Source organism: Rhinoderma darwinii, chromosome 1 (assembly GCF_050947455.1).
Source record: "Rhinoderma darwinii isolate aRhiDar2 chromosome 1, aRhiDar2.hap1, whole genome shotgun sequence".
Taxonomy (NCBI): Eukaryota; Metazoa; Chordata; class Amphibia; order Anura; family Rhinodermatidae; genus Rhinoderma; species Rhinoderma darwinii.
This window is the reverse complement of record NC_134687.1, coordinates 441,779,128-441,798,629: the sequence shown is the minus strand read 5'-3', so window position 1 is coordinate 441,798,629 and position 19,502 is coordinate 441,779,128. Positions and strand designations below refer to the sequence as shown.

Sequence of the window (19,502 nt, the reverse complement as noted above, 5' to 3'; positions counted from 1 at the left end):
TTAGGGTTCGCCAACTATTACAGGAGATTTATTGCCAACTTCTCGGTCGTCGCTAAGCCTCTTACGGACCTTACCCGCAAGGGTGCTGATGTCCTCCATTGGCCCCCTGAGGCCGTCCAGGTCTTTGAGACCCTCAAGAAGTGCTTTATCTCGGCCCCCGTGCTGATTCAGCCCAACCAAGAGGAGCCATTTATTGTGGAGGTTGACGCTTCCGAGGTGGGAGTGGGGGCCGTCTTGTCCCAGGGTACCAGCTCCCTCACCCATCTCCGCCCCTGTGCTTACTTCTCTAGGAAGTTTTCGCCCACGGAGAGTAACTATGATATTGGCAACCGCGAACTTCTAGCCATTAAATGGGCTTTTGAGGAGTGGCGGCACTTCCTGGAGGGGGCCAGACACCAGGTAACGTTCCTTACGGATCACAAGAATCTGGTTTTCCTAGAATCGGCCCGGAGGCTTAATCCTAGACAAGCTCGGTGGGCACTATTCTTTACCAGATTTAATTTCTTGGTTACCTATAGGGCTGGGTCCAAGAATATTAAGGCTGATGCTCTGTCACGTAGTTTCATGGCCAATCCTCCTTCTGAGAAGGATCCTGCTTGTATTTTACCCCCTGGTATAATCGTCTCTGCCACGGATTCTGATTTAGCTTCTGATATCGCGGCTGATCAGGGTGCAGCTCCCGGGAACGTCCCTGGGGACAAACTGTTTGTTCCCCTGCAATACCGGCTGAGGGTACTCAGGGAAAACCATGACTCCGCTCTATCTGGTCATCCTGGCATCTTGGGCACCAAACACCTCATTACCAGAAACTATTGGTGGCCTGGGTTGCCTAAAGACGTTAGGGCTTACGTCGCCGCTTGTGAGGTTTGCGCTAGGTCCAAAACCCCTAGGTCCCGACCTGCGGGCCTACTACGTTCCTTGCCCATTCCCCAGAGACCTTGGACCCATATCTCCATGGATTTTATCACCGATTTGCCTCCATCTCAGGGAAAGTCGGTGGTGTGGGTGGTAGTCGACCGCTTCAGCAAGATGTGCCACTTTGTGCCCCTTAAGAAGCTACCTAACGCCAAGACGTTAGCTTCTTTGTTTGTGAAACACATCCTGCGTCTCCATGGGGCCCCAGTCAATATCGTTTCTGACAGAGGGGTACAATTTGTTTCCTTATTTTGGAGAGCTTTTTGTAAAAAGTTGGAGATTGATCTGTCCTTCTCCTCCGCCTTCCATCCCGAAACTAATGGCCAAACGGAAAGGACCAACCAATCCCTGGAACAATATTTAAGGTGTTTCATCTCTGACTGTCAATTCGATTGGGTCTCATTCCTTCCCCTTGCTGAATTTTCCTTGAATAACCGGGTCAGTAACTCGTCAGGGGTCTCCCCGTTTTTCTGTAATTTCGGGTTTAACCCAAGATTCTCCTCCGTCTCCCCTGGTTGTTCCAATAATCCTGAGGTAGAGGATGTTCATCGGGAACTGTGCACTGTCTGGGCCCAGGTTCAGAAGAACCTAGAGGCGTCCCAGAGCGCACAAAAGATTCAGGCGGATAGTAGACGTTCTGCTAACCCCCGGTTTGTCGTCGGGGATTTGGTCTGGTTGTCGTCCAGGAACTTGCGCCTTAAGGTCCCGTCCAGGAAGTTTGCTCCCCGATTTATTGGACCTTATAAGATCATTGAAGTCCTCAACCCTGTATCCTTCCGTCTGGAGCTCCCCCCATCATTTCGCATACATGACGTCTTCCATGCCTCCCTCCTTAAACGCTGCTCCCCGTCCTGGTCCCCCTCGAGGATACCTCCTGTTCCCGTTCTCACCCCTGAGGGGGTGGAATTCGAGGTGGCCAAGATTATGGACAGTAGGATGGTCCAGGGCTCCCTCCAGTACCTGGTCCATTGGAGAGGATACGGGCCGGAGGAGAGGACTTGGGTACCTGCCCGTGATGTTCACGCTGGGGTATTGATCAGGAGGTTCCACCTTCTCTTCCCCACTAAACCGGGTCCCCTTAGTAAGGGTCCGGTGGCCCCTCATAAAAGGGGGAGTACTGTTAGGGATCTGCCAGGTACTTCATCTAGGTATACTCCTGGGATTAATCAATCCACACCTGAGGCCAGACCTGTTCGACTGACACCATCTCCCACCAACCAGGGTGGCAGGCTCAGGAGTGGGAGAGCCTATCGCGGCCTGGTCTGTCGGAGTTAGCTCCGCCCCCTGTCCTTTATTACCTGCCCTGTTCTCTCCCTCAGTGCTTGTAATTCTTTTGGATTCCTGGCCCCACTGCTGCTTGCTCCAGCCTGCTTCTGCCGTGCTTCTGCCTTGCTGCAGTTCTGCTTGACCTGCTTTGCTTTGCCCCTGGCTTGCTTCTGTCTCCTTGCCCGCTTGGGTGTACTCACTTCGTCCTGGTCCTGACTGTCCGTTCGCCGCTCCGTTTCCTCGTGGCGTTCCGTGGCTACTGCCCCTTCCCTTGCATGTTCCCTGTTTGTTTTCCTGTGCACTTAGACAGCGTAGGGACCGCCGCCCAGTTGTACCTCGTCGCCTAGGGCGGGTCGTTGCAAGTAGGCAGGGACAGGGCGGTGGGTAGATTAGGGCTCACTTTCCCTTCACCTCCTTCCTGCCATTACACCGACAGCAGAAGAGCGCAGGGAAGAGACTGTGATGAGCTCTGCTGCTGTCCAGACTATAGTGTGTGTAAGAGGCGCTCCAGTAGCAGAAGTGCAGGTCTGGCGCCCCCTCCCTGTCCCCTCTTCCCCCTGTCCACTGTGCTATAACCAGCAGTAGCAGAGCGCAGGGAGGAGAATGACAGTTCTGCTACTGTCCGGACTATAGTGTGTGTGAGTGGTGCTCCAGTAGCAGAAGTGCAGGTCTGGCGCACCCTCCCTGTCCCCTCGTCCACTGTCCTATAACTGGCAGTAGCAGTGCGCAGGGAGGAGAATGAGAGCTCTGCTACTGTCCGGACTATAGTGTGTGTGAGAGGCACTCCAGTAGCAGAAGCGCAGGTCTGGTGCCCCATCCCTGTCCCCTCGTCCACTGTGCTATAACCGGCAGTAGCAGAGCGCAGGGAGGAGAATGACAGCTCTGCTACTGTCCGGACTATTGTGTGTTTGAGAGGCGCTCACCACTTTTTTTCACCAATTTTCTTGGAGTGCTGCCTCTTCATTTTTTGGGGATTTCATTAACAAGTGTTCCTAGCCTCAACCTAGGAGGCCTGCACCCACTGCTGTTGCTGTGCTGCTTTACTCTTTTTCTCATTTTATATATACAGTGAAGGAAATAAGTATTTGATCCCTTGCTGATTTTGTAAGTTTGCCCACTGTAAAAGTCATGAACAGTCTAGAATTTTTAGGCTAGGTTAATGTTACCATTTAAAGATAGATTATATTTTTTTTAAAAACAGAAAATCACATAGTCAAAATTATATATATTTATTTGCATTGTGCACAGAGAAATAAGTATTTGATCCCCTACCAACCATTAAGAGTTCAGCCTCCTCCAGACTAGTTACACGCTCCAAAGCAACTTGGTGCCTGCATTAAAGACAGCTGTCTTAAATGGTCACCTGTATAAAAGACTCCTGTCCACAGACTCAATTAATCAGCCTGACTCTAACCTCTACAACATGGGCAAGACCAAAGAGCTTTCTAAGGATGTCAGGGACAAGATCATAGACCTGCACAAGGCTGGAATGGGCTACAAAACCATAAGTAAGATGCTGGGTGAGAAGGAGACAACTGTTGGTGCAATAGTAAGAAAATGGAAGACATGCAAAATGTCTGTCAATCGACATCGATCTGGGGCTCCATGCAAAATCCCACCTCGTGGGGCATCCTTGATCCTGAGGAAGGTGAGAGCTCAGCCGAAAACTACACGGGGGGAACTTGTTAATGATCTCAAGGCAGCTGGGACCACAGTCACCAAGAAAACCATTGGTAACACATTACGCCGTAATGGATTAACATCCTGCAGTGCCCGCAAGGTCCCCCTGCTCAAGAAGGCACATGTACAGGCCCGTCTGAAGTTTGCAAATGAACATCTGGATGATTCTGAGAGTGATTGGGAGAAGGTGCTGTGGTCAGATGAGACTAAAATTGAGCTCTTTGGCATTAACTCAACTCGCCGTGTTTGGAGGAAGAGAAATGCTGCCTATGACCCAAAGAACACCGTCCCCACTGTCAAGCATGGAGGAGGAAACATTATGTTTTGGGGGTGTTTCTCTGCTAAGGGCACAGGACTACTTCACCGCATCAATGGGAGAATGGATGGAGCCATGTACCGTCAAATCCTGAGTGACAACCTCCTTCCCTCCACAGGACATTAAAAATGGCTCGTGGCTGGGTCTTCCAGCACGACAATGACCCGAAACATACAGCCAAGGCAACAAAGGAGTGGCTCAAAAAGAAGCACATTAAGGTCATGGAGTGGCCTAGCCAGTCTCCAGACCTTAATCCCATCGAAAACTTATGGAGAGAGCTGAAGATCCGAGTTGCCAAGCGACAGCCTCGAAATCTTAATGATTTACAGATGATCTGCAAAGAGGAGTGGGCCAAAATTCCATCTAACATGTGTGCAAACCTCATCATCAACTACAAAAAACGTCTGACTGCTGTGCTTGCCAACAAGGGTTTTGCCACCAAGTATTAAGTCTTGTTTGGCAAAGGGATCAAATACTTATTTCTCTGTGCAAAATGCAAATAAATATATATAATTTTGACAATGTGATTTTCTTTTTTTTTTTTTTTACATAATCTTTCTCTCACTGGTAAAATTAACCTAGCCTAAAAATTCTAGACTGTTCATGTCTTTGACAGTGGGCAAACTTACAAAATCAGCAAGGGATCAAATACTTATTTCCTTCACTGTATATATATATATGTGTGTCTTTTATAGTGTGTGTGTGTGTGTGTGTGTGTGTATATATATATATATATATATATATATATATATATATATACATATATATTAGCAAAAAATGGCAGCATTCACAAAGAAGGCATGTGAAGTCTGGGTGCCAAGCAAGTAATCCCGGTCCTAAGAATTATATGTATATATATATATATATATATTTATATATATATATATATATATATATAGATACACATGAAGAAAATCTTGCAGCACTCCAAGTTCAAAGTATAAAATTGGTTTATTCAGACAACTTCAAAAAGGTGCGACGTTTCAATCCCACATTGCTTGAGAAAGATCCCAGTGTGGGATTGAAACTTTGCACCTTTTTGATGTTGTGAACATGTCCTATCTTTTCCAGGGATCATGGACGGGACTCATGCAGCACACACGGTTGTGTGCATTAGGGCTAAGGGTACCTCCACATATAGTGTATTTAGATGTGGAGAATCCACATCAAAATCCACAGGTATACACACTGAAATCTGTGCATAAAATCTGCACAGACTTTTGCATATTTTAGTTTGGATTTCAGTGCGTGGATATGCGGTTTTTGTGTTTATGTTTGATAGAATTTCACCCTTCGCATTGAAAGAGGTGAAATACACAGGGAACATCCGCACCAAAAATAGGCATGTTGCAGATTGTAAAATCTGCAGCTTGTCAATTTACGCGCGGACAAAACAGCAACGTGTACATGAGATTTTGAAAATCTCATGATCTAAAATGCTACTGTATTACGCAGCCGATTTTTTAGTGTATATATACTATATACTGCTGTCCTTATAGTATATACTGTGTAGTGTATACAGAGCTGTCTTTATAGTATATATACTGTGTACAGACCATATTGTACCTCATAGTGTATGGCTGAAGTGAGAGCAGGCAGAAAAAAAATGCAGGAATATGGAGGCAGAGGGGGATTCTGGAAGATGTGAGAACTGGGAGAGGAGGTATTTATCCGAGTGCTATCAGATACTTTATAAAACCAACTTTAGATAATTAGCATTGGTAAAGTAGAGAAGATGTGTCTGATATGGTAAATGCAAGATGTCAGATGCAAAAGACAACTGTGCTGAAAAAGGACCTTTGGTTTTCCTGATTGGCTGGCTGTTTAGATGCATGATGGGAATTATGGGCAGATTGAATATTGCATACAGTACTGGCAAACATCACACACAGCAAGACATGCCCCTAGCAACTGCCAGAATCAGGAAGTGTGAGAAAATAGATGTGGACGGTTTCACAAGAAAAAAAATTGCAAAAAAGGTATTTTGAAGTGGAAAAAAATTGCTAGGAGAAATGTATTGACATAGAGCGACATAATAGCAGTTTTCTCTATAATAGTTTAAATATTTTTTTTCGCGAAAGTTCAGCTACGCTTTAATGTTAAGAGATCTACCCATTGTTTATTTAATGCGTTAAAAGTCAAGGTAAAGATGGCTAGCGTACATCTGTACTTTCATAATAAAATGTTTGATATGTCATAGAGACATATCAGAAGTTTTGAATTGGTGGGGGTCTGGGTGCTGAGATCCCCTCAGTCGCTGAAACCCAGGGGCAGAAGAGCTCAACCGAGCACTCTGAACCTTCGACTGTGATTCGCGGTCCTTGCTGAAGACGAGCTTCAGCTGTACACCTCTTGCACATGACCGAGTTCGGGCCCTGAAAAACGGTCTGAGTGTCGGCTGGATTTCCCGGCCCAGCCACGGTACAGGTAAACGGGACTCCAGGCATTATAGACATTTTATGATGCTAGCTAGGAGTCCCTGTCTCCCCACGGAACTTCTGTTCCGTACTATATCATTGTTCAGTATGGAACAGCAGTTCCGTGGGGAGGCAGGGACTCCTAGCATCATAAAATGTCTATAATGCCTGGAGTCCCGTTTACCTGTCCCGTGGTCGGGCCGGGAAATGCGGCCGACACTCGGGCCATGAAAAACACAGTCGTGTGCAAGAGGTGTAACAAGGAGCGCCGATCACAGCCGAAGGTGCAAAGCACTCAGTTGAGCGTTTCTGCACCTTTGTTTCAGTGATAATGTGGGTTTCAGCACCCAGACACCCACCGATTCAAAACTTCTGATATGTCTCTATGACATATAATTTTTTTTTTAAGTACAGTTACTCTTTAAGTCTAAGGTTATTACAGACAGTATATCACTAGGTTATCTATATCGCAAGGTTATACAGTGCGCAAACACTTCAGATCAAGTCCATTAAAGGGGTTGTCCCATAATTAAATGTTATTCCCTAACCACAGGATAGGTGATAACATACTGATCGGTGGGGGTCCGATCGCTGGGATCCCCACCGATCACGAAAACAGGACCCCCGTTCCTCCGAATGAATGGAGAGACATGTTGAGCATGCGCCTTGTTGCTTCATTCATTCTCAATGGCACTGCCGGAGATAGTCAAGTACTGTACTTGGCTATTTTCCGGCAGTCCAATAGTCAGTGAATGGAGCGTCAGTGCGCATGCGCGACCAGCCCTTCCATTCAATCAGATCAATGGGACCCCATTCTCGTGATAAATGGGGTTTCCGAGTGGTCGAACCCCCCCAATCAACATGTTATCACCTATCCTGTGATTAGGGTCTAATATTTAATCTTGGGAAAATAAGGTGGCTTACTAAATAGACTGAGTAGTATTTTCAGCAGTTGCGTACATAGAAGAGTTGGCTCCCCATAGTAAACATCAAAATAGCTCCCACATTACGCTGTCATGTTTTGCCACAGTGAACAGAAGGGTATGATGTTTGTTTTCCCTTCCTTGTCCTTTCTATGATCCTTGGGCCAGTGCCCATTTTACTATTTGTTAGCAATGCAGTTCCTCTGGTGATAATCTCACCACCCAATAGCAAATGGGATTGGTCAAACTAGTCTTGGGCCCCCACTCTCCATTGGCCCCATAAAAGCTGCATAGAGGGCCTGTATGGTATGCATGCCCTTGATTTTCAGCTTATTGCAGAATGAGCAAACTAGAAGAGAAAAACCAAAACACGGAGTCACATAGTGCAGATTACCCAAGGAGGGATGAGGAAAAACAGGAGAGAACAGTGGTGTGCTAACCTTGTGGAGTTGTACAGCAAGGTACAACTCTGGGAAATGCATAAACAATTGAGTCAAGGATAATGCTGCAGCCAGGTCCAAATGAACGCAACAAGGATTGTTGTCAAATTGGAATAGAGGATATGAAGAAAAAGATTGAGGACCACAAAAGGCACTGATAATCCAAACAGTTGTTGTAAAATGAACAATGTCCAAAATGTAATAATGAATAATTGATATTGCAAAAGGCTACGCGTTTCGACGCCGAGCAGGCGTCTTCATCAGGCCAATATAATCATAAAGAAAAGACAGTTTAAATACAAAATAAATGATGCACACGACATAGAAAAAAAGCAGAAAAAGACGGCCAAATTATCAATTATTCATTATTACATTTTGGACATTGTTCATTTTACAACAACTGTTTGATACCAATAATGTAAAGAATATGCCAATATAATATGTCTAAACCAAAGTTAAACTCGCTTACGCATGTCATAGCAGTGATACATTCAGAGACTCCAGTCCCCAGTGTGACGTAAGGGATGTTTTCAGTGGGAATCCCAGATTTTTTAAACACGTAGTCTGCATAAAAATAGATCTGTAATACATAAGAACTAAGTTTGAAATGTATACTACACTTAGCAATGAGTGAAATACTGTAATGTCTACTTTAATGAATTAATACATTTTAAGTTACCAGTGTACCTATCACAGTTTCTTGTGTGTGTTTGTTTTAAACATAAAAAATAATAAGCATTTACATCAATAAAAACCTGGATAAACAATAAAAAAATTTAAAACTAGAATATGTATAAAAGAAAAGCAGCATACAATAAAAGTAGGAGTAGGAGGATAATAAACAAATATGTATACAGCCACAAATACCAATACAGATACTGTATGTAAATAAAGCATCATTTATCATCAGAAAGTGATTTATTGTTTAACTGGTTGCCAACACAGGACAAGAATGCTCGTCCTGAGCGGCGGGTTCTTCGCGCATTACGACGAGCATTCTCGTCCTGTGTGATAGCCAGTGTCCGCGAGCGATCGGGAGCAGGGCAACGGTTGTAATACACAGCCGCAGCCCCGCTCTAACAGTGGAGAGAAGAGAAACCTCTTCTCTCTGCCATTAACCCCTTGAATGCCGTGATCAAAGCTGATCGCGGCGTTCAAACACTTCTCTTTACAATGCCCAGTTGGTAAAAAGTAAAAAACAAAAACTGTTGTTTATTAAGAAACTAATTAGAATAAATCTAAAATTGTTCATAACTTGCTAAAAAAATGATCGTTTTTCAAAATAAAAAACACTGTTGTTATCTACATTACAGCGCCGATCAGATTAGAATCATTTATAATCTAGTGACAGAGCCTCTTTAAGCAGTAGGGTCCGCCAAAATTTATATGTCTATCGCCAAGATTGTCCAGGCATACTATTGTACCAGCTGAGGTCAGGTCAAATATTCAAGTGTAGGCTTTGAAGGGCCTACTCTACCGAGCAGGGCCAGTGACGCAGTGGGTTATGCGTCTGGCTACGATTAACAAGATTGTGGGTTCAGCTACTACCTGGCGCGAGAACGTTGCCTTATCCTATAGCCTCTCCACGGAATTTCCTCTTAGTTAAAGGGAACCTGTCACCAGCATTTCATCTATTAAACCAGCAATACCTGGTGGTAGTGGGTAAAATATCATTTCTATATAACTATAATTGTCTTCTTAGTCGGCTCTGTAGCTTTAGTATTCAGTTTTTTAATGTTCCAGCACTGTATGCTAATGAGCAGAAAAGAGTCAAATCTTCGTTTGAAAAGAGTCAAATCTTCGTTTGAAAAGAGTCAAATCTTCGTTTGAAAAGAGTCATAACTTCATTCTAATTTTTCCGAGTTTACTCCGCTTCCTTACTTTTGATTGACAGCTCCAAGCTAGATGTTCTCTCTGGCTTAAACTCCTGGTCGGGGTTAATGCTTCCAATTACAACCTGTAGGTTAGGGTATGAGTCAAGTAGACTCTTTGGCTCCGAGTGGATCAAAATTATGGAGAGCTTCTCTGACAAGAAGGGACAATCATTACTGCAGTCCTTTGTGGTAGACTTGGCCCCTAAAACATGGGAAAACCTCCTCTGACGCTACAGAAGTCAATACGAGCATAGTCCTGTGAGCAGGACTTAGTCAGCATGTTTTGAGAACCAACAATGAGAGACCCCACTATAACAAGAGTCTTCACAATGTACCACCAAGTCAAAAAATCCTCACACCAACATGGGTGGACAATATTTAAAGCATACCTTTTACTTCTGACTTTAGGATCACTTGAGTGGGGATATATCCACTATCCCTGAAACAACCCCTACAATTACTAGCAATCCCTGTATCTGTCTAATACAGGGATTCTGCCCTGAAAAGAATGACCCCTTTCGGAGCCTGTCCCTACTGGTAATTTCCTTAAAATACCCCCACAACATACCCAAGGATTTTAATTTATGTAAACAAGAAAATATCCATTTAATGACAGCAAGCCAAGATCTTGAAAATGGTGAGGAATTGAAGCAAAACAGTATAGTACAAAGTTATATAACTTCACTAAACAGCAATTAATAATGTAATCATCTTTTTGTACAGGTTAAAACATGTTGTATTGTTTATATTTTATCCAGTTAAAGATTATACAGATTATAAATGCATATTATTAGCAGTGCAAATTGGAAACGTGTGTGACCTGTTCAGTCTGGAAATCTGACCCAAACTCATTAGAGTATAATCAGAGATGACGGGTAGCTGCTATTAACCTGTGTCATCTCAAACCAGGAGAATGTTGCTCTTCAGCAATTGTGTCAAAAAACTTTGGCCACGTATTTATATGGTAAAATGGGGCTGGCTTTTTACTATCTGCGCCGCTGTATGATGCACCACTGGGTGCGGGGCATGTTCTGTATCATGGCACGATTTATTTTCTGCTGGATTTGTACAGAATCTGTCAGAGAAAAGCCATCATATGTCTCTGTTTGAAATTGGGGCCATATGGGAGTACAGTACCGGTCCATGGACAGAGCCGTAATACAGCTGTGTGTATTGCTGCTCACAATACAGTGCTCACTTTTTGTGTCTCAACAGCAACGAGTTATACAAGCTGCAAAGATCAGATATGTTGCCCTGCACTTTGTGACAATACCTATGACAGTCGTGATTATCAAGTACAACTTAATTTACCATCAATGTAAAACAAATGAGTGGAAAATAGCAAGAATAGTGCTTAGTTTGACTACTTGGTAAATAGCATAATGTGCACTGTATATTTGGTCTTACAAGAGATTATGTATAGGGAAAGTTTTTTTACTTACTGCATTGATGCCACTGAGCTGTTGTCCTATGTTGGTCACAATAACTGTAATAAGCTGCCATTTCACAGATTTATCAAAGAACAACTCCAGTATCTTTTTCTGTTTCTCACCATTTAAGGCACGTGATTCTTTTTGGATATCATCCATTTCAATTTGGTAGTGGTGTGAGCCATAAAATGATTTCAGAGCTAATTGAGGAAAATAAAATTGCACGGTTTGATGTTTAAAATGACATAGTTATATATTAAGGGTAAAAAAAAAAGAGAAAAATAAATCCATCACGATCACCTACTAGTTTAATTTAGTATTGTTCAATGCAAAACAAAACAAAGCCAGTAATACCCAACCCGATTTCCAAGGTAACACTAGCTGGCTTTGGAATGGTGACATTATAGCTGGTACTGTTCTGGGGTCACTCTCCCTGACTGTGTAATGGGGGGACTGTAGCTGCCTATGTAATGGTGGATCGTGGCTTGTACTGTTCTGGGGCACTGCAAATAGCTCTGTCCTTGAGTCACTTCGGCTGGCTCTATTGTTGAGGCATTGTGATTTGGATCAGTTCTGGGAAAGAAGCGACTGACCGTTTTCTGTTCTGAGGGCACTGTGGTCACTGTTCTAGGGCAGTGTGTGTGGTTCTATGCTGTGGCTTGCTCTGTTCTGGATGGATTGTGGTTGGATCACTTCTGAGGATGAAGTGACTGGCACTGTACTGTTCCCGGCTGTTATGCAGTTACTGTGACTAGCACTGTTCTAAAAAAAAATGTTCCTTGTTTAAAGGCTGTGTAAACCTTTGAATGGCATTTTTTTTTTTTTAAATAAAAAGGGTCAGTCAGTGTGATTGGTGCAACTTTATAATAAGTTTTTATTAAAAATTATTTTTACTTTTTGAGATACAGCTGCTCTGTATTCTCTATATTGAGTAGCTGTATCTTTCTCTAAGACCTGAATTCGTCAGTCCCGCGAACCTGACGGGTTCAGTAAAAGCGGGTCCTGCGTGCCTTTAACCATATAGTAGTAGTTTTGTCCTCACTCTTTGCAACATTGGCTTTGGTAAAGGTCACTGGAATTTTTTTTAATTTCCCTATGGAAAAAAGGCTTGAAATCACTGGTGTAAGACAAGAAAATCCGAATTTTCCAAAATTTTTCATATTAAAAGTGCTTTCCTAAACTACTTTTAAAATTTAAAAATGTCTGGCCGCACTAAATTGGTTCCAACAAATCCTCCAAAATAACTTTCTAATGATTTATTTCTCCTGACAAACCCCAGTCTTCTGGAGCGCTTCCAGTGTTGCATTAATGACTTCTGGGTTTTCAATCGTTCTAGACTAGATCCCCCATAATTCATAGCTCTGGCATCTCCAGACCCATCCAGCACACCTCCTCGGTTCAGTAACAGGCGCCATCTTTCTACTCCTAATAGTTTCCTGTAAAAGATCTTCCCTCTATGCCACTCTGCCCACTTATGACGCTGTGTACATTGAGGAGGCTGGAAGAGAGCTCTGTCTCAGAAAGGGCATCATTAGAAGTCCCAAATTCTCGTGTGGTCGGCATCACATGACCTGAGATTTGAAAACCAGGGCATTTTCGTCAGCATAAGTTATTTATAAAGTTATTAGCTCTGGCAACTGCAGTAATATAGCCTTTTCATAGTGATTAGGGGTCAGCAACCTTTGGCACTACAGCTGTTGTGAAACTACAACTCCCAGCATGCACTGACTGCCAAAGGCCTTATTATTCCAGCCAAAGCCTGTCAGAGCATGCTGGGAATTGTAGTTTTACAACAACTGGATTGCCAAAGGTTAATTACACCATAGTTAGGGGGGATTCACACGAACGTGATTTGGCAGCGTGTAGGCCGCGTGGTTTTCGCGCGGCACGCAATGCCCTATAGAAGTCTATGGGGCAGTACACACAGTCCGTGTATTTTGCGCAGCGTTTGTTTGCTGCGCAAAATACGCGACAGGTTCAATAACTCTGCGTATTTCACGCATCACGCACCCATTGAAGTCAATGGGTGCGTGAAAACCAGGCAGGTCGCACGGAAGCACTTCCGTGCGAACAGACTGAAACAGCGCACGAGCTGTCAAAAGGATGAATGGAAACAGAAAAGCACCACGTGCTTTTCTGTTTCCAAGCATCCAAACGGAGTGTCTTTGCGAGGAGCGAACCCCGACAACTGAAGCTAACTTCACCGGGTTCGGCCAAACTCGTTTTGGCCGAACCCGGCAAAAAAAATTCCGGTCCGCGACGTCGGGAGACATTCACTGTGCATGGTGCTGAAAGAGTTAAACTGTTTCAGCACCATGGACAGTGACTTGCGATCCCAAGATACATGAACCTGTAAAAAAAAACGAAGTTCTAACTTACCGATTACTCCTGTCTCCTTCCTGCAGTCCGACCTCCCGGGATGACACTTCAGTTCAAGTGACAGCTCCAGCCAATCACAGGCCAAGCACAGGCTGCAGCCAATCACAGGCTGCAGCGGTCACTTGGACTGCCGCGTCATCCAGGGAGGTGGGGCCCGATGTCAAGAGAGGCGCGTCACCAAGGACGCGTCACCAAGGCAACGGCCGGGAAGTTCTCGGTAAGTAGGAACTTTATCTTTTTTTTTTACAGGTTTTTCGCTGTTGTGTTCGGCATTCACTGTCGAGGGTGCTGAAAGATTTAGCTCTTTCAGCACCTTGGACAGTGACGGGCGTTGACAAGCCTCATCTCTATGATGCCGGCTGCGCGAAAATCACGCAGCCGCGCATCAGACACGCATGACACACGCAGCTGTCAAATGTTTTTTGCGCTCGCAAAACGCCGCGTTGTTTGCGCGCGCAAAAACGCAACGTTCGTGTGAATCTGCCCTTAGTCCCAGAAAACCCCTTTAATAAAAAATATAAAAACCATATTGGTATAAATTATAAAAGAGTGTAGTTTTAATAGGCTTTATATCTTACCCTTTTGGCATTGATATTCATCTTTTTTTTCTATTAGAAGGTATCTGGGACTCTCAGGAAAGCATGGTAGTGCCACCAGCTGTATAATAGCCGGAATGGCACAAGTGGACAGCAGTAAAGACCAGGAGTTTTCATTACCCAGCATCTCTCTACGATATATAAATAGACATATATCACTATTAAGCCTCTGCAACTGTCAAATGCTGAGAAACAATCCTACGAAAGATTTAGTGACACAAGCCGAGGTTAATATGTTTATAAGTTTAACATGGAAATGATTTTATCTCATTGATATAAATGCAATTTTCTAATTTCTGGGCAAAATAATAACTATTATTCTGATTACAATTAACAACATTAACTTAAAGAGGTTTTCCCAAACATTTCTCAAAATGATCTCTATTATATGAAAATTCTTTTAAATCCAGCATCCGTAAAGCCCATAAATTGCAAGATTGAGTATTATGGTCTTTAGGAGGCTACTGTATATTAAAAATACTTTACATCTTATTCTGTATGAGAATATAAGTTAAAATATGATCTGTAATAACCATCCATACCGTAACCCAACAATCTGTCCTGCCAAGATGCCAACAGTCAGGAAAATGTTAATGCTCACAGATGTAAGGCCCCTTATTTTCCTGGGAGCTACTTCTCCTAGATATAGCGGTTGCACACACATTCCAACACCTACAAAAGAAAGCAAACAATATTGTACAGTATATAAATAAATAAATCTAGATCATGGTCATTAATATATGGAGCAACTCTTCCTGTCAATTACCACATGTGCTGTCCACAGCACAACCCCCTGCCCCACTTGCGAACTCTTCTTACCAGTCATAAACTGGCTATACACGTTAGATAGATGACAGCCACACGTGTCGATTTCAAGACTGGGTGACAACAGTTCCTTATTGACAGACGTGTATAATATTGTCAACATCCCAGATGTCCCGCGGTGGCTTGTTTCCCTCTCCCATTGAAATACACATGCACACTCGGCCAGAACAAGCATGTATATTTATGGAGTAATCGGGAGAGATAGCTGTTGGCTTATGAGTATGGCCAGCTATAAATTCACTGAAATGATTTTATGAGTAAAACGTATAACTTTTATTTCATAACTCTCTAAAAACAGGGGTACAATCACCACTGTGAAAAGCCCCACCGTGTGTATTTAAAAACGTATTAAACAAACACTCCCAGTCCTGATTCATTTGTGAACCCACTATGACTGGGTGTACTTTAAAGATACCGATGTGGAATCAGCGTTTAAACATTGGTGTAAAAGTGGATAAGACCCTAAAACACACCGGAGCCTGCAGTTACCGCACCTAAATCTCCCAATGCTAAGGTACACATAAATACCACTGTCCCCTACGCAAAAATTCCTCACTTAACCTGACCCTACGCGTTTCTATACTTATCATCAGGGGTCTGTAGCTTGGTCACTCTGGCCAGGATGCCAGCGATACCCTTACACACTACCCCTCCCCTCCATAACTCCCATTATAGTCTATAGAAAATATAGAAACAGTTGACAGCATAGCTGGGGCCCCCGATCTTGAGAACCAATAATGAGCGGATAATTACCTCACTTTACATCCATATTCCCTTCAAGGGCACAGGCAGCTCCCAGGTATAGATTGTTTTTCTACTGTGTGAAACTAGTGCTCACTATAAAAGTGTTCTACTGTCGGTCACTGGTCGCTGGATAAAATCAAATCCTCTGAAAGATTTATCTCTATCGATAAAATAGAGGTTTCAATGCCATTGATCAGAAAAGGGATTCCTGCCATGGCGTGATTCACTGGCAGGCAAAGAGTTAAGATTCGGCTGGCATTTGCAAAGTGAAAATGGTAAACACTTTGCTTCAACACTTCACAGTCTATTAATATTTCAGACTTCCACCTCCATTCATTAACATCAACATTTGCATTTTTATCCTAAAAAAAGCTTTGTTCAGCCTCTTTTAGGTCCTGAATTAATAACGTCATGAAGGTGACATTGATGTTCGTTGTATTTCTTAGGTTTCCAGTTCTTTGTGCTTTTCTAATCTAACATTGTATATTCCTTTAAATGTTTCCAGACATGTGATTTAAAGTTTATATAGAACTAGTGTATAGACCTGGTTTCCAAGAACTGCAAGGGAGGCACAAATACATAGGAACACATCATTTCATATTAGCATCTGTTCTGTTTTATTCTTATTAGTAACTGAAACATTTTGTTAATCATTCCCATCAGTATACTCCGGTACAGATCCAGTACCTGGAAAGTCACTTGTGACTACAGTTAGCTCCAGTATTCCGGTCTCCACTATTCTCCTCCATGTCACATATACTGCGTTACAGGAGATTGAGACATGGAGAGTTGTTTGTAGGGCGCTGCTACATCTTTGTGTTGGTTTGCTTTGCATTGCAGTCACAGCGGATTTGCACTTGCCTATTTATTTCACTTTGTTACTAGGTGCTTGCTTACTTCATCTTTTGTATTGTACTTTTGGGGTAGTGACTGCCTTCATAGTGGTCATGTACTCCTCCCCCCTGTCAAAGGCTGTTTTTATTTAGTATAGGATAAAGTTGGTTCCTACATACCCTGACATTTTTTTTGTAAACCTAGGCCGAAGAGAGAGGTGAGTCTCCTACTGTACATGAATAATTATCAACACAAGTCTCACAGGGTAAATAACTGGTTAGGTGCCTCCAACATAGTGTTAATCACCTTCAAACTTAAAGTCAGTATAGATATAGCAAACTCCAATATGACATAAAGGAAACACATGAGAAACTCAGAAGAGACTCACACAGCGGAGCTTACCCCTGGATGTAATGACGTGGTCCTCAAAATCAGGGGGCGCTGCCTGATTTTGAGGACCACGTCATTACATCCATGGGTAAGGTTCGATGTGTGAGTCTCTTCTGACATACTATATCATCAGAAAGCTCCTAACCACATGTCAAGACATGTATAATCACTGTTGCTTAACCCCTTAAGGACATGGACTAGTTGGCACGTTCAGGACACAGCCCCAATTTTCAAATCTGACATGTGTCACTTTATGTGGTAATAACTTCGGAATGCTTTTACCTATCCAAGCGATTCTGAGAATGTTTTCTCGTGACACATTATACTTTAAAGAGGCTCTGTCACCAGATTTTGCAACCCCTATCTGCTATTGCAGCAGATAGGCGCTGCAATGTAGATTACAGTAACGTTTTTATTTTTAAAAATCGAGCATTTTTGGCCAAGTTATGACCATTTTTGTAGTTATGCAAATGAGGCTTGCAAAAATCCAAGTGGGTGTGTTTAAAAGTAAAAGTCCAAGTGGGCGTGTATTATGTGCGTACATCGGGGCGTTTTTAATACTTTTACTAGCTGGCCGCTCTGAAGAGAAGTAACATCCTCTTCTCTTCAGAACGCCCAGCTTCTGACAGTGCAGATCTGTGACGTCACTCACAGGTCCTGCATCGTGACGGCCACATCGGCACCAGAGGCTACAGTTGATTCTGCAGCAGCATCAGCGTTTGCAGGTAAGATCGACTTACTTTTACTTTTAAACACACCCACTTGGACTTTTGCAAGCCTCATTTGCATAATTACAAAAATGGTCATAACTTGGCCAAAAATGCTCGTTTTTTAAAAATAAAAACGTTACTGTAATCTACATTGCAGCGCCTATCTGCTGCAATAGCACATAGGGGTTGCAAAATCTGGTGACAGAGCCTCTTTAAGTTAGTGGTAAAATGTTGTCGATACATTCAGTATTTTATTGTGAAAAACACCAAAATTTAGCGAAAGACTGCAAAAATTTGAATTTTCTCAATTTAAATGTATCTGCTTATAAAATAAATGCTAATTAAGATTTCCCACATGTCTACTTTATGTTTGCATAGTTTTTTGAACAACCTTTTATTTTTCTAGGACGTTACAAGGCTTAGAACTTTAGCAGAAATTTCTCACATTTTCAATAAAATTTCAAAAGCCTATTTTTACAGGGACCAGTTCAGTTGTGAAGTGGGTTTGAGGGGCCCATACAATGCAAACCCCCATAAACCACCCCATTTTAAAAACTGAACCCCTCAAAGTATTCAAAACAGCATTTAGAAAGTTTATTAACCCTTTACAGAATTACAGCAAAGTAGGGATGAAATGTACAAATTTCATTATTTTTTTTTGCAGAAATTCATTTTTAATCCTTTTTTTTTTCTGTAACACAGAAGGTTTTACCAGAAAAACGCAACTAAATATTTATTGCCCAGATTCTGTAGTTTTTAGAAATATCCCACATGTGGCCCTAGTGTGCTAATTCACTGAAACACAGACCTCCGACGCAAAGGAGCACCCATAGGATTTTGGGGCCTCCTTTTTATTAGAATATATTTTAGGCACTGTGTCAGGTTTGAAGAGGTCTCGCAATGCCAAAACACCCCCAAAAAGACACCATTTGGCAAACTACACCCCTCAAGGAATTTATCAAGGGGTATAGTGGGCATTTTGACCCAAGGTTTTTTTTGCTGAATTTAGTGGAATGAAGCCGTGAAAATGAAAATCTAAATTCTTTCCAATAAAACAAAGACATTTTCTATTTTTACAAGGCATAAAGGAGAAAAAGCACCCCAACATTTGAAAAGCAATTTCTCCCGATTACAGCAATACCCCATAAGTGGTCATAAACTGCTGCTTGGACACACGGCAGGGGTCAAAAGGGAAGGATCACCATTTTGAGCTCAAATTTAGCTGGAATGATTTTCGGGTGCCATGTCCCATTTGCAGAGTGCTTGCGGGACCAAAACAGTAGGAACCCCCCAAAAGTGACCCCATTTTGGAAACTACACCCCTTAAGGAATCTATCTAGGGGTATAGTTGTAACGTCCATGGCCGCGGGCCGTCGGGTTTACTCACCCCCCGACGCCCGCAGCCATGGATCCGTGAGCGCTGGTCCCTGTCTCCTTCCCAGGAGACGCCATCGCTCACTTCCGCTCCGTCCTGCTGTGTCCCGTAGGGTGCGCGCGCTCGCGCACGGCCTTAAAGGGCCAGCGCGCGCACAATATATTTGTCATCATCATCAACTGTCCTGATTTCCTGGTCTATAAGAAGGCCCCAGGCATTCTGAACCTTGCCTGAGCGTTGTTAGTCTATCCCAGTCTGTCTTGCAAATGGTCCCTTAGTGTTTCCCGTTCCAGCTGTTACCCGTGCCCTGTTACCCCTGTATTCCGTATTGTTCTAGTTCCTGTGCCTACCTGAGTTGGAGTAGTGTCTTCTGCCACGTCCAGTGTCG

General features: G+C 43.1%; 1 protein-coding gene across 1 annotated transcript in view; it reads right to left on the bottom strand.

Moving 5' to 3' along the window:
• Nucleotides 1-19,502, bottom strand: part of LOC142652441 (solute carrier family 2, facilitated glucose transporter member 11-like) — a 117,627-nt gene that overhangs the window by 31,856 nt on the left and 66,269 nt on the right. Inside the window, exons 5-8 of the mRNA XM_075828104.1 lie at nt 14,779-14,908; nt 14,219-14,367; nt 11,274-11,461; nt 8,427-8,537 (exon numbers count right to left, since the gene is read on the bottom strand). Coding sequence (XP_075684219.1) covers nt 8,427-8,537; nt 11,274-11,461; nt 14,219-14,367; nt 14,779-14,908 — 578 coding nt within the window. The remainder of the gene's footprint in view (nt 1-8,426; nt 8,538-11,273; nt 11,462-14,218; nt 14,368-14,778; nt 14,909-19,502) is intronic.